Source organism: Macrotis lagotis, chromosome X (assembly GCF_037893015.1).
Source record: "Macrotis lagotis isolate mMagLag1 chromosome X, bilby.v1.9.chrom.fasta, whole genome shotgun sequence".
NCBI classification, from domain to species: domain Eukaryota; kingdom Metazoa; phylum Chordata; class Mammalia; order Peramelemorphia; family Peramelidae; genus Macrotis; species Macrotis lagotis.
This window is the reverse complement of record NC_133666.1, coordinates 626,984,607-626,998,194: the sequence shown is the minus strand read 5'-3', so window position 1 is coordinate 626,998,194 and position 13,588 is coordinate 626,984,607. Positions and strand designations below refer to the sequence as shown.

At 51.5% G+C, this 13,588-nt stretch overlaps 1 protein-coding gene and 1 long non-coding RNA gene across 3 annotated transcripts; both read left to right on the top strand.

The window, feature by feature from the left end:
* Positions 1 to 26: 26 nt before the first annotated feature.
* Positions 27 to 1,735, top strand: LOC141500382 (uncharacterized). The gene is made up of 2 exons (XR_012471915.1): positions 27 to 891; positions 1,426 to 1,735. It is a non-coding gene; the product is annotated as an uncharacterized LOC141500382 (long non-coding RNA).
* Positions 1,736 to 7,753: 6,018 nt separating this feature from the next.
* Positions 7,754 to 11,560, top strand: RTBDN (retbindin). Of its 2 annotated transcripts, XM_074199617.1 has the most exons (5): positions 7,754 to 8,046; positions 8,781 to 9,350; positions 9,787 to 9,915; positions 10,601 to 10,697; positions 11,098 to 11,560. In XM_074199617.1, exons 2-5 carry the CDS (start codon positions 9,235 to 9,237, stop codon positions 11,356 to 11,358), a joined length of 603 nt encoding a protein of 200 aa, XP_074055718.1. In that variant the 5' UTR covers positions 7,754 to 8,046; positions 8,781 to 9,234; the 3' UTR covers positions 11,359 to 11,560. The 2 variants fall into 2 exon arrangements, with proteins under 2 accessions (XP_074055718.1, XP_074055719.1); XM_074199618.1 differs by lacking the exon at positions 7,754 to 8,046 and having other exon boundaries at positions 8,749 to 9,350.
* Positions 11,561 to 13,588: the final 2,028 nt, after the last annotated feature.

The window sequence follows — 13,588 nt, the reverse complement described above, 5'->3', positions numbered from 1 at the left end:
GGAGACATGGCGGCGGCAGGTGCGCGGGGCCGGGGCCAGGGCAGGGACGGGGAGCTCAGCGCCGCAGCCGCAGCCGCATCCAGCCCAGCCCAGCCCGGGGAGAGCCGAGAGCAGCGAGCAAAAGAGCCAGCGAGGGACAGAGGAAGGGAGGGAGCACGGGGGAGGCGGGGGCCGGAGTGAGCGAGGGAGGAGGGAGGGAGGGAAGGAGGGAGGGGGAGGGGGAGGCCCCGCCTGAACAGGCGGCACGTGGCCCCGAGTGTCTGTGTCTGTCTGTGTACACGCCTCCAGTCTTTCCCATGAGGGAGGACCCCCCAGGAGGCAGCGTTTAGGCCTCCACCCGCAGGACACACAGGCCTAGCTCCCCAAATTCCAAAGAGACCTCTCTCCCAAGTCCTTCGTAGCATTCCCAAGTCCCCAAACTCCCAGGCCCTACACCCTCAGAAAGCACCTCGAGCTTTCGGGAGCTCCCAAGCCCCCAGATGCTGGCACCCCTCAGCTCAGAGCGCCTCCAGACCCCAGTGCCCCCAAGCTGGCTCCAGGCCCTAGCTTCATCTCCTCCCAGTCCCACCCTGACCCCTGGGAACCTCCAGTCACTCACCTGCTACTCTTTCGGGGCAGAGGCAGGTCCTTCTGAAAGGCAAACATGGGGAAAGTGAGGGTACTCAGGCTGGAAGATCAGCAGACAGACACATAGCCACCCCTATTGTTCCCTCCCTTTCCCAGGTTCCTGTACCTGCTTTGATCCTGACAGTCTCAGGGATACTGACTGTGTTCCGTCCCTCCTGGCACAGCTCTAAGAGCAGAGATCCATCATCTCCACCAAATGTTCCCTCCTTCCATGTTCCCCTCAGACTAGGACCAACCTTTTCCCTTTGTCATTTGGGAAGGCAGGTAATGCAAATCCCAAGTAGGGATGAAGCAGGGATGGCCCAGAGGGTAACTCAGGGTGGATTGAGCCTCTGGGATCAGGAGGAAATGAGTCATTAACACACCCTATGGTGGGGGTCCCTAATGCTTTCTAAATTCAAAGTGACCTTGCCCTGAATGAAGACCAATAAGTCATTCCATAAATCCAAGAGAAGCTGCAGATTTGCCCCCTGACAAGTCAAAACAAAAACTGGCCAGTTACAGTATGAGGGAAAAGTAACTGACCAGGGAAATGAAAGTTCCTGGGTCCCTCTTTCAGATATCCTTTTTTTTTAAAGGCTTTTGAAATTATAGCTTATGTTTTTAAAGAGGAGGAATTTAAAGCACAGAGAACTGATGTGACTTACAGCAAAATCACAAATCTAGAAAGTGTTGATCAGGGCCAAATAACAGCCCTCCTTCCATTTGCCATTTGCAGCAGCTTAACATTTACAAAGCATTTTCCTCACAACAACCCTTGGAGGTAGGGAGGGCAAAGATTATTTTCCTATTTTACAGATGAAGAAACTGAGACAGAGAAGTGATTTGCCCACAATCACACACCAGGAAGCATCAAAGCTTAGATTTGAATCCAAGTCACTTGATTCCTGGTCCTGTTCTCTTCACCCCCTACATCATTCCTGCTACCTCTATTGAGGCAGCTCATCAATACTGGTTCAAATTGTCTGGGGTCCTGGAAACCCTTAATTTCAAGAAAGGGAGATGGGGGAAACTAAAGCAAAATAGAAACAATTATGACATTTTCCCAATATATGTTTAATGGTTCAGAAAGAACACTTTGCTAGCATTAAAATTTTCTTTAGTCATACCTACCCTAGAGTTCTTCCTAGTAGGCTACAAACTGAAATTTGCCATTTTTTAGGGTTTGTTTGGTTATAGAAAAAGAAGATATTCCATCCTTGACATCTGTCAGGGTCAACCCTGGGACCAGCTGGACTCTTCCGCTGTGAGGAGAGTCAATGATGAAAGGGGTGACTAAGGGAAACTGTATTTGAAGATGGGGGAAGGGTTCTGTAGAGAAAAGGCCTAGGGTCAATTTACTAAGTCCTGGGTTGGGGAAGTCTCACCCTTCCAGTTTTTCTGGGAAGGACTAGGGTCAAAAGAAAAAGATTTATATATATGTGGAGGACATAATAGTTTCTAGGATATAGGTGTCAGTATTGAAAGGGAACACAAATTAATGCAATTAACCCCTAACTTTATACATGAGTAAACTGAAGCCTAGAGAAGTGTCTTGCCTGAGATCACATAGTTAGCCAAAGAGCTAGGAATACTAGACTCCCAAGTCCATTGCTCCCACTGGGCCATGCTTGAGGCTGGAATCATCTCTGATCCAGCCCCTAGGAATCATAGAGTTATCCAGGAGTATCCCCTATCCTTTAGGGAAGCAATACCCAGCTCCTGGAGAAAAGGAAGATTTGAAGGTGGAATTTGGGGCCCAAAGAGCAGGTCAGAGGGGTAGCAATTGTTCATTGAGAACGCACCAGTCCCCGGCCTCCTTCTTGCCCCTTCCAGTCCCTAAGAGCTCACTGAGCTCTCTCCGCCTGGGAGGCCCCTGAAATCCAGGCCAGGTTTTCATGCCGTCTTTATCAGTCCTGAGTGAATGAGCAGGGGCCAGGTTAATCTGGACCCGCCGGGCGTCCGCAATGGCCTAAGCAAAATTGTGGCACGGAACCCAGTCCCCGGAAATGAAGTGCCAGGGTTGGTCAGGGCAAGGCGGGTGGAGCTGAGTCTAGGGGTTTCTTTCTGGAGCCCTGCAGCCGCTGACTCTGTCTTCCGGTATTGTCACTTCTGACACCACGAGTATCTCCTAGCTCCGGGGGCCAATGATCAAATCCAAGGAACCTGGTTGCCAGGCCCCCTCCCCCACCAGAGGATCAGAGCGCTGTCTCCACTTCGGGTTCGGAGACCAGGCTTCCCCTTTGTTGAGGACTAGAGGGGTGCTCCAGTTTCTCCGCCTCGAATAGACGCTACCTCGTGGCCAGGGCCGTACCCCTCTGACATCAGGGCGCACCCTTTGACAGAGGCGGGGGCGATGGGGACGGAAAGAATCACAGAATCAGAATTGCTGAGGACTGAGAGAGGTCACCTGGGCGAGTTGGGAAGTCCAGGCTCTACCGCTTGGGGCAATTGGAGGGGATCAGAGAGAAAGAAGCGCGCCTGGCTTCTCCATCCCCACACTTCCCAGGGTTTCTAGTTCCCCACACCCCCAGGCTCCTCAAGGCTTTCGGTCCCCAGTGACACGACTCCTCCGAACAATGTTCAGCCTCACAGAATTCACACACACACACACACACACACACACACACACACACACACGTGCGCGCACACAGAAGAGAGCCTCCTCAGCCTCAAGTCCAGAGCTCAGTCCTGGAAAAGCTCAACTCCACTAAGTGCCCAGCTCATTCCAAGCCCCGAGTCCTCTTCTGGCTCCGCCTACTTCTGCCGGACCCCCCACCCCCCCAGATTCCGGGCGGAACCAGAAGAGAGGAAAGCCCTCGTGGCACTGAGCCAATGGGAAAGGGCTACGGGACCACACCCCTCAAGGCCCCGCCCCTTCTCCCACTGACCTCAGCCTGGCCAGAGCAGAACCGAGTCTCGACCCTCTAGCCAAGCCGGCAGGGAGCGTGCCTGTCCGTCCACACCGGCCTAGGTATTCCTCCAGGCCGACGGTCTCTGCCGCAGCCACCTCCCCTTCCAGGAACTAAGGCATTCTTTCTTCCCTTCCTCTTCCTCTCCCCCACCTTCACAAGGCTTCAGTCCGTACTCGGCCTTCCCCAGTAGCTGACCCCACAGCCCTGCATCCACACCTTTCCCTGCCTCCAGGCAGAGACGGGCTCCCTCCTCCCCCACCGCCGAGCTTCCAGTATCTCCCTGATTACCTGAACCCGCCTCCTTCGACACCCAGAGCTCTTACTGCTGTCTGCCCCGACTCTTTCCTGCTACACTACTTACTCTATTCACCCCAGATCTAACTGGACTGCACCCCCCAGGCACTGCCTAACCCATTCCTGATTCTTTTCTACATAGTATCTCCTCTTTCCGCTAGAAGCTGACTGGGTGGAGAAATGGTGAAAGGAGACACACAAAAGGAAGGGGACCAAACCCCAGAAACCTTTTCTGCTCCTTAAACTAATGCAGTCCGAATGGTGGACTTAAATTCCCTCCTCGGGCCAGAGGGGAGATGACTGTGTAGAGGGGACAACAGGATGCATGCACGTGGTTTGCAACACTTCCCGGATTTGTGGGAAGCAATGCCCAAATAGCATCACTCTGCCTTAATTCTTAAAAGTCCGGCGACCCTCACTCTTCTGCAGGGAAAACTAAGGCAGAAAGGATCATCCAGTTTATGCTTGGCCATCCAGTCCAACCAAGCCAGGGGCCAAAGACACCAGGTCTCATTGCCATGCCCCTGGCTATTCCATTCCTTCTTTCTGGGCCTCAGTTTCCCATTTTTAGTGGGCAGCCTGCCCCCTCCCGCGCGTGCGCAGCTCGACCTCGAGATTCCCGCGACAGTAAGGAGCTAAAATTCGCTGCCGCCCACCGGCCAGCTGGCCCGGCCGGGGTAGGGGGTGGGGGTGGGGACAAGGGGGAAGGAACGGGGATGGGTACTGCACAGGATCTCCAGTCCCCTCCTGGCGTGGGGAGAGGAAGAGCTAGTGATCAGTTAGGGCTCCCCAGCCCCAGCTCTTGAATGGGTTAGCCCCAGTCCTAGAACAAACATGTTTACGGCCGTGGAGACAGAGGCGCGGCTAGGGTGGCCCCGGGGGCCTCAGGGAAGAAAGGGGAGTGGTTCCCCAGGGCCATAACTTTCCATTCTTCTCCTCCCACTTAGGCTCAGCGGAGTCGGAAAGCTGGCTCGGTGCCCCCAGGAACTACCCTGGACCCCTTCTCCAGAAAAACCCCGGGAATCTGTCCAGTTCCCTTTGGAATCTGGGGACCCGCTATCCTTGCCCCATGCCTCTGCAGCATCCAGAACCTCAGCTTGACCCTAGGCCTGGCCCTAGCCCTCCTTCTATTCCACCCTTACCTGGACCCTCAGAGAGTGGGGCAGAGCTCTGGCCAGAGGGTGGAGGCTGTTCCGCGGACCTCCCCGCGCTCCTAACGCGGCAGGACGCAGGGCGGCGTTTTGGGCGGGTCATTGCCCTAATAACTAGAGACAACCCCAGCCCCAGCCCCAGATGTGTACCTTCAGTCCCAGCCCCTGTGCAGAAGCCTCGATGGACCCAAGCCTGGGAGGGGCTCGAGCTACAGCTGAAGCAGGGAAACCGGGAGCCGGGGATGTGGAGAATGTGAATCTGCAGCTGTGGCCAAGCTATTCGCTGGGGTCGCAGGGGGCTGTGTTAAGTCTTAATGCTCAGGAGACTGCCCCAGCTCCAGGGATTCCTGACCCAACAGCCCTCCCAAGGAATGGAGAAGCAGCCTGGTCTCTAAACCACAGCCCCTCACTGTCCCTACCCCAAACCTAACCCGAATCCCACATTCTCCAGTGCTCCTATTTCAGTAGTATCGGCCCCAGTCCCATTCTCAGCTCTTCATCGCTGGTCCCCACACCAACCCACAGCTTACTCCGCACCCCGCAGCCCCGCAGCCCCAGCGGACCTAGCCCTGGTAGGGGCCCAGACCGAAGCTAAGAAACGAATAGCCTAGACCGGAGCTCTGAGAATGCGGGGCAGTGGATGCGGGACCAGGATGTGGGAGAAATGAAGAGGACTACAAGGCTGGAGATAAGAGAATGAGGGGTTGGGTTTGGGGCCGGGAAATGCGGAGCCAGTGCTCCGGTGAGGCTGGGCCAGTGTACCTGAAGCCTCCGGCGCCGGATGATGCCGGAATCGTCCATGGCGGCGGCGGCAGCAGTAGCGGCGGCAGCGGCGGCGGGAGAGGGAGCGGCTGCTCTCCGGCCCCCTGTGAGGGAGGGAGTGGGGGGGAGGGAGGAGCCGTGGCGGCGGGAGAAGGTGGGGGGCGGGGGCGGAGCCACGAGGGGCGGCCTGAACAGTCACTGCGTCTGGGAGCTGTAGCCGCAGCCACGGCCACCACCAGAGAGACACCTCAACCTAGACACACAGTCCCCTCACAAAGACGTGATCCCTAGCCACAGAAAAGAAACCTGACAAGGTTCTAAAGACGTCTTCACAGAGACCTCTCCTGTAGAGAAAGCCTCTCTCTCCCCATACAGTGGCATCACCCCTCCAGCCCTGCCAAAAGAAAGACATACCCTTTTAAAAAAACAGATACTCCCTTAGAGGGACACCCATCCCCACCCACACCCCCCACGTAAGGGATTAGTGTGAACTGGATGTACCTGGGCCTGGACCAACACAGGGCAGGATTTATAGGTCATATTAGGATCCATGTGAGGAATATGGAGGGGAGAGAAAACAGCCTCCGAAATAGAGAGAGAGAGAGAGAGAGAGAGAGAGGAGGTCCATCCATGCCCTTGCCTGTGGAATTCCCGTTGTTTCTTCTGGTGCACACATAAGATCTTTTCCTTGTGCTCTTTCCCCACATACTTAGGAAGTCCTTTTCAGTCCAGTCACCTTTGGTTCCAAAGTAAAGGTGAGCAAAGGCCCAAGGTCCTCCTTCCCTGAGGTGGGCAAGATGGCCTCGCCCTCCTCCATCCTCTTCCCTCCTCACTGGATTTCCCTGGCTTCCATTTAGGATCCCAGTTTTTTTATTCTCAGCTAATGGAGTCTCAGGACCACAGCCAACACAGATGACCCAGTGTGCAGACTGAACTTTCTGGGCTGCTGCAGAGTGGACCGAGCTGATCTCAATAATTCTGTCTTCCATCTGAACCAGCACTAGAACAAGTCCCTAGGGGAAGTGACACTCCTGACCCCAGTGTCAGAGACTGGGGTCACCTTGTGCATCAACGCCACCTGCCGACCAGTCCTGAGGTTACCGCGGGGGTTTGGAAGGGATTGAGGGAAGTGCCTCTCGGTGTGTCCCTTCCTATTCCTCTGAATCTTTACTACCCACAAATAGGTGCCTCATCATTTCACTCTACGTTTCCTTCTGCATCTTTCTGTATAGGACTCACTGTATGTATGTCTCCGCCTTTGCCTCACTTCTTCCTTCGGTATTTTTCTGGGTATTTACCTCTCTCGCCCTGTATCTTTGTTTCATTCCAGCCCTCTCCTAGGTCTCTGTCGCTCTCCGCGGTGCTGATCTCACCCACTTCCATTAGCCCAAACCAAGGAAATCAGATTTTCCTGCTAAGGCTGGGTGTGGAGCTGGTGTGAAGCAGCGGGTAGCTGCTGCCAAAACTCGAAGCAGTTTAGGCACGGGTTTTTCCTACTGGTTTGATGAAGGAGGAAGAGGATGACTCTGGATCATCCCATTAGTACAGTTATTCCTCGGCTACCTCATCCCTCATTCATCTGAGAACTCTCAGATTGTCTCTGTTCTTGTCTCCAGCTCCTCCCTTACCTGGGAATAATACAGATAAGAAAATGTGTGAGGCTGGAAGGTAGAAATCCAGACCCTTGCCCCCATGATACTTCCTATAGCCCCCAACATACAGAACACATTAGAAACTGTCACAAATATCAATTACACAAAGAAACACACTCTGTTACACCCCTCCACAATGCACAATGCTTTTATATACACTGACAGCCATATACAGTAATTTTTAGGGGACACTTTTCCCATTTCCCTCCCCCGTGATCACTAATGATGACAAATTCTCAGATCCTTACAGACACAAAGACAGAGATATGAGACAGAGACAGAAACAGAGGGGGAGGTTAGGGAGGGAGGGAGGGGGGGAGAGAGAGAGAGAGAGAGAGAGAGAGAGAGAGAGAGAGAGAGAGAGCGGGCTTACACAGAGACATATTTTGAGATCCACTCGGTTCACTTTGTTAACTTCTCCAAACCATTCTTAATAGTCTCTGTAAACCTGTCTCTTGGGCTGTAGGGGTGGCCCCTAGTCGGCTTCTGCCCCGCCCTAACCTCTTACATCTCCTTGCCCTCCCCACCCTATCCCACCGGGTCCCTCCTTCTCCTGGATGGACTCCTCCCTCCCTGCCCGGGTCCAGTAGCCCTCACAAGATCGACCGTAGGAGAAGCAGGGAGCAGCGAACCTTGAACAGTGCTACCTGGAGAGGTTGGAGCCAGGTAAAATCCCACCTGATCAGGGTCTATGGGACTGAAGGAAGCAGGAAACATGTCCCTGCCTTCCCTTCACCCCCTCTTTGGGATCAAAACTTTCAGGAACCCAGGGATTCCTTTGGAGGACCAAATAGTTAAATTCCATTGAGTGGGATTCCCCAGAGTTCACCAATCTAGACTCACAACCTGAGTCTTAAGTGTCAGACAACTAGTTATATGCAGAGATGGGTCTCTGTGATCACACGTGGACCAGATAGTGTGGATGAGCAGTCACAGCTAAGCCGATTTGGCTCAGCAGAATGAGGGAGGGATGGGAGGTGGGGTAGGCTTGTGGTAACCATGGCCCTGGCCCTTGTCAAGGTCACCAGTGCTTAGACCAGAGAAGACACCTGGATGAAGGTACAGAGCTGAGGCATCTGAGGGTCAGGAAACTGGGGTTCTTGCTGATACTATGAGACTGTGGGGCAGTACCCCAGGGGATTTGGCCTGAAGGAATTGAGAATAGAAAATCAGGGATCCCAAGAATGAGTAGGCAGTTCTTGCCAGGATGAACTGTGTGGCCAACCAAAACCTTATCTGAAAGGCAAGATCCTCCCCCTACCATCAGCAGGCAGTACAACTCTGTGAGGAGGGGTAGTTGGGAAGAATCAAGACAGACCAAACAGGACAATGAACCTATTATCTTCAAAGGTATTATGGAGGACTCTTTGCAGGGACTCAGCTCAATTTCTGATTCTCAGGTGAAGATGAAAGGCAATGTGACTTGGATCTTAGGCCTAGCCTGGGCCATGAGTCTTGTTGGGACCCAAGGAGTCTTATGGCTAGCTGAAAATCATAGTGGTGCTGGCAGCCCCAAATGCATGGGCTTTGGGCAAGTCAATGAGGAGCCCAAGTTCAATGGTGTACCAGGTTGGTGTGGACTCCATTCTACTGGTAAGTAATACCTCTCCCCTTTCTAATCTTCCTAGGCCAGATAGTCTCCCCTCTCTCCAGTCTTCCCACCTCCCTGAATTCATTCAGGAAATCTAGACACACACACACACACACACACACACACCACCCTAAGACTGAGTCATGTCATCACAATTTTGTTTCCAATCTAAGGAGATCCCAGATGTATTCAGAATCCCTCTCATATGATCCAGATTTGAAAAACTTCAGGAGAGGGCAAACTTGTTGGATGCCCTTCCCAACATGTGTCAAGTCCCTCTTCTAGTGCAACTTGCCATTTCTTTTACTTCCTCCTCAGGCTCCCCTATAATGGCAGGCATCTGCCTGATTTGGGATCGCTGTGGGGGCCTGAGCCCCAGGTGAGTGCGATCTTTCTGTGCCCTCCCCTGCTGGTCCACCCTGAAATAGATTGGTAATTAATATACCAGAGGATTTTCTTGGTTTTTACATAATTTGAAGATATTCTGGGATTCAACCATAGAAACTCCCTGTGTCACTTAAATTTTAATCTAGAAAAAAAAATCTGGGCTTCTGTTCTGTCCCTCTGTACACCCTATAGCTCCTGCTTCCTTAGCTCAACATGTATGATGAATCTGGTTTTCTTTTTTTTCCTTTTGAGGCAACTGGGGCTTAGTGATTTGCTCAAGGTCACAGCTAGTAAGTGTCTGAGATTGGTTATGGACTAAGGTCCTTGACTTCAGAGCAGGTGCTCTATCCTCTGTTCCACCTGGTTGTCCCCTGTGGAGTTGGTTTTTTGAAATTTCACATTCCATGATCTCTCTTGGGCTCTTCCAGGTGTGAAGCCTTTCTACAAAGCTTCTCCTATTTCCTTCACTGCTCACCATTGGCAGGCAACTGGACCCATCTGGAGAGGCATGGGAGAATTCAGGCCCTGCCAATCTGTGCTGCATTCTGTGACAAGTGGTAAGACAAGAATAACTCAAGGGTATGGGCATGATCTTTTGTAGACATGCTTTAGTGGAGAGGTGTATACTTAGTGCAGTTAGGAGTCTGGGGCAGTTCTAGGGGAAGACCCTGACATGGGAAGAGGTGCAGAAATGAATCAATACTAAGAGTTAGCAAGGAAAGTAGACATTTAATTAAGACACAGGGAAGCCTTCATTTTCAAGTCATTTCTGACTAGGATGATAGCTTTAGTTGAGAGTGGAGGGAGCTCAGACTCAGGAGGGTCATTCCAGGTGGGATCGTGGTGATTAAGTTCCAGAAGTAGGAATTAGTGGGGCACCTTTGTAGTGGGGTATAGAAACTTGCCTGGGAGGTTGTGGGAACAAAGTTGAATAAGTGGGAACACAAGGCAGAAGATTTTTTGAATGCCTAGTTTAGAGTTTGTAGTCAGAGAATATTTTTGACTTAACAAAAGAAGGTAGAATGTGGTCAGAGCTGAATATAATTGCTTAGGACAGGATTCAGAAAGAGAAAGTTGGAGGCTCGCAACTCCAGGACTGAGAGTCAAGACTTCTTTAGTCTTGACAAGCTCTGCTGAGGCCCTCTCTGGTCTGGGGAGTGGAGTTAAGGGTTGGGACTAGATTACCTAAATCCCTTCCATTTCTGAAACCATGATTCCCTAGTCCTCTCTTTCCCTCCTCAGGTTTTCAGCCTGTAGAGATGACCTGACCTGTGGTAGGAACTGGCTCTCCCAACCAGAAGGAGGAAGCTGTGAGGGTGGCTGTCTCACCTTTGACCAGGTGAGAGCCTACCAGAAGTCCAGTTCCAAGTAGCCACAAGAGCTACCAGGTCATGACTTTGCACACTTTCCCCATCTTGCATCCTCACGGATCCTTCTTCCAAATATTGACCAGTCCTTTTCTCAGTTGCTTTGGCCTTGGTCTAGGTTCCTAGACTACAGACACACTAATTATGAGCCTCACCTCTGCCTTGCCCCCACTGCATATCTGGCACTCGCCCTATGAGTGGGGTGATGCCTCTCTTGCTGTCCCAGTCCCCACCTCATCGATAGGTATTACTCAACCTCTCTCCTCTCCTCTTAGTCTCACCCCACCTCGTTCTCCCACTAAATGTAGTTCTAGCTAGCCCCGGCCCTCGCATCCACTAGAGATCGTGTTCTAACCTGGGCTGGTCCTACAGACCTTCCTGGACGGTAAAGACCTGTGTGGTTCTGCGCTGGGAGACTACTTGGTCGCTGCGCCTGCTCCCTGCCCCTGCCTTCCACCAAGCAGCTCGGACCCGCAGCCGCCTGATCCAGAGACCCCATTAGGCATCGTCTGCCCAGCGTGGTCCCTGTCTCGACTTCGAGGGCGCCAGGGCAGCCGGTTCAGACGCGCGCTGCTCTTCCCGCCTGAGGGACTCAGCAGTGGCAGCGGCAGTGGCAGCGGCAGCAGCCCCTAGAGGGTGCGCTCTGCCCGGGTGCGGGGAGCCGGGAAGAGGGAGGAAGGGAGTTTGAAGGGAGTTTGAGGGGTGAGAGCCTTTCAGCACCGGGTGAAATCAATGAGAAGTCCCTCCCCTCCCCCAGCTCCAGCTACTAACTTCCCCAGGCTGCCCGACCAGATTTTGTTCTCAGATCCCAGAACTACCAGCCTAGGGAAGTGGAATACAGCATGACTTCTTGAATAAAAAGCCAGCTTACAGAGCCCAAGATTCAGTTGTTTCTTTGGAGTGGAGTCGGAGTAGTTATAGCCCAGGGGTCTCCCCACACTGGGGAGCCAGTCTGTAACTTCCAGGCTAGGGAATGGGGAATGGGACTCCCCCCCTCACTGTCCCAATCTTTGGCCCTAGCAGGTGGAAAAATTCATGTTGCAGGGACATTTCCCCCACCTCCCACCCCCACCCCCTTAAAGTCTTTTCCTCTGCTAAGGCAGTGGAAAGAATGTTTATGGATTCCATACACCTGGGTTAGAAACCAAATTCTGGTTGTTGCTACCTATGTGACACTGAGGAAATTATTTAGATTCTCTGGGTTTATCTTCTCATTTGTAAAAGGAAGGGGTTAGATACACTGACATGGTGTTATAACCTTCCCATGCCTTCTCACTCCATTCCCATCCCGCACCCTCACTTCATCTAAAAAAAAACTTAAACCTGGGGGCAGCTAGGTGGTACAGTGGATAGAGCCTTGGCCCTGGAGTCAGGAGGACCACAGTTCAAATCCGACCTCAGGCACTTAGTGATTGCTTAGCTGTGTGATCTTGGGCAAGGCACATTGCTTTGCAAAAAAAAAAAAAAACCAAAAGCCTTAAACCACATAACATCCTAAGATCTCAGTCTTGTCCCTGACACTAATGGTTTCTGGCTCTGGACTAATTGAGTACCAAATTCTGGCAGAGTCTGGCTTCTAAACTTGTCTCTGGTTCATTCATTATACCCACATCCCAGAATAGGCGTATAGGGTGTTGGAGAAAGACTAGCACACCTCTGGTGTGAGGGCTTGCTGAGCCCTTTTCAGGAATGCATGTCTACCTTTGGTGTCTACTTAGTACTCAGCTCTCACCTCTATAGCTCCAAGAATCTGTAGCAAGCACAGCAGTCACACCCCAGAAAACCATTTCTGTGGATGGGTTAAATCAGGTTGAGGGTGATAGACCTCCAACTTGTCAGTTAATTAAGGGGAGTTCTACCTCAAGTATGTAAAGACTTCCCCTGGCAGAAGGGGTGGATGAGAACAATGTGTTACAGTGGTTATGAAGGTGGCTTGAAGCAGGTGCTTAATGAAAACACCAAAGACATCCTCTCTATATCCTGGGCCATTGCTAGTCATCTTGACTTTTCTCTTGCCACTGGATTTCAATGACTGGAAGAGAGAGTAAGGCTGACAGCCTTGCCCAACTCTGCCACACTTAAATCCAGTTCATGCACAAATCCCATAATATCATTATGGGATCATCAAACCCCAGAACAGAACTTTGGGGAAAAAACATTTAAACATCTTAAATTTGTGGGCAGCTAGGTAGTGCAGGGGCAGCTAGGTGGTGCAGTGGAGTCAGGAGAACCTGAGTTCAAATTCTGCCTCAGACACTTAAGGATTACCTGTGTGACCTTGGACAGGTCTCTTAACCCCACTGCTTTACCAAAAAACCCCAAAACAAATAAACATCTTAAATTTGTCTCATGTTTAGTGTTTCTCCAAAAGAGAGTGACAGAAGCCCATTTAGAAAGATATTCAATACATTATAAGAAAATTTTATTCCTCCACTACAAAAGAAATGTTTTAAATACACATACACACAAAACAAATAAATACACAAAGACTAACCAGCCCATATTAATAACTACTTAAAACATGAAATAGTAACTCATAAGTTCTATATTCCCAGCTGGTTAATGCTTAAAACATTATGGTACTTTGTAATATCCAAATAGTAGGATGGCTAGGTGGCACAATGGATAAAGCACCAGCCCTGGAGTCAGGAGTACTTGGGTTCAAATCTGGTCTCAGACACTTAATAATTACCTAGCTGTGTGGCCTTGGGCAAGCCACTTAACCCCATTTGCCTTGCAAAAACCTAAAAAAAAAATATCCAGTACATTCAAGATCCAGATTTTCTGGTAAGCCAGGGCAGGCTGGTTAGGTTTGTCCTCCTGACTGTCCTTCTGACCAGGTAAACATCTGCTTCTTTGAGGA

Coding starts and splice junctions, on each gene's coding strand:
- RTBDN (XM_074199617.1), top strand. CDS start 9,235: ATGTGTCAAGTCCCTCTTCTAGTGCAACTTGCCATTTCTTTTACTTCC. Junction 9,351..9,786: donor TGTGGGGGCCTGAGCCCCAG/GTGAGTGCGATC, acceptor GGGCTCTTCCAG/GTGTGAAGCCTTTCTACAAA. Junction 10,698..11,097: donor GCTGTCTCACCTTTGACCAG/GTGAGAGCCTAC, acceptor CTGGTCCTACAG/ACCTTCCTGGACGGTAAAGA.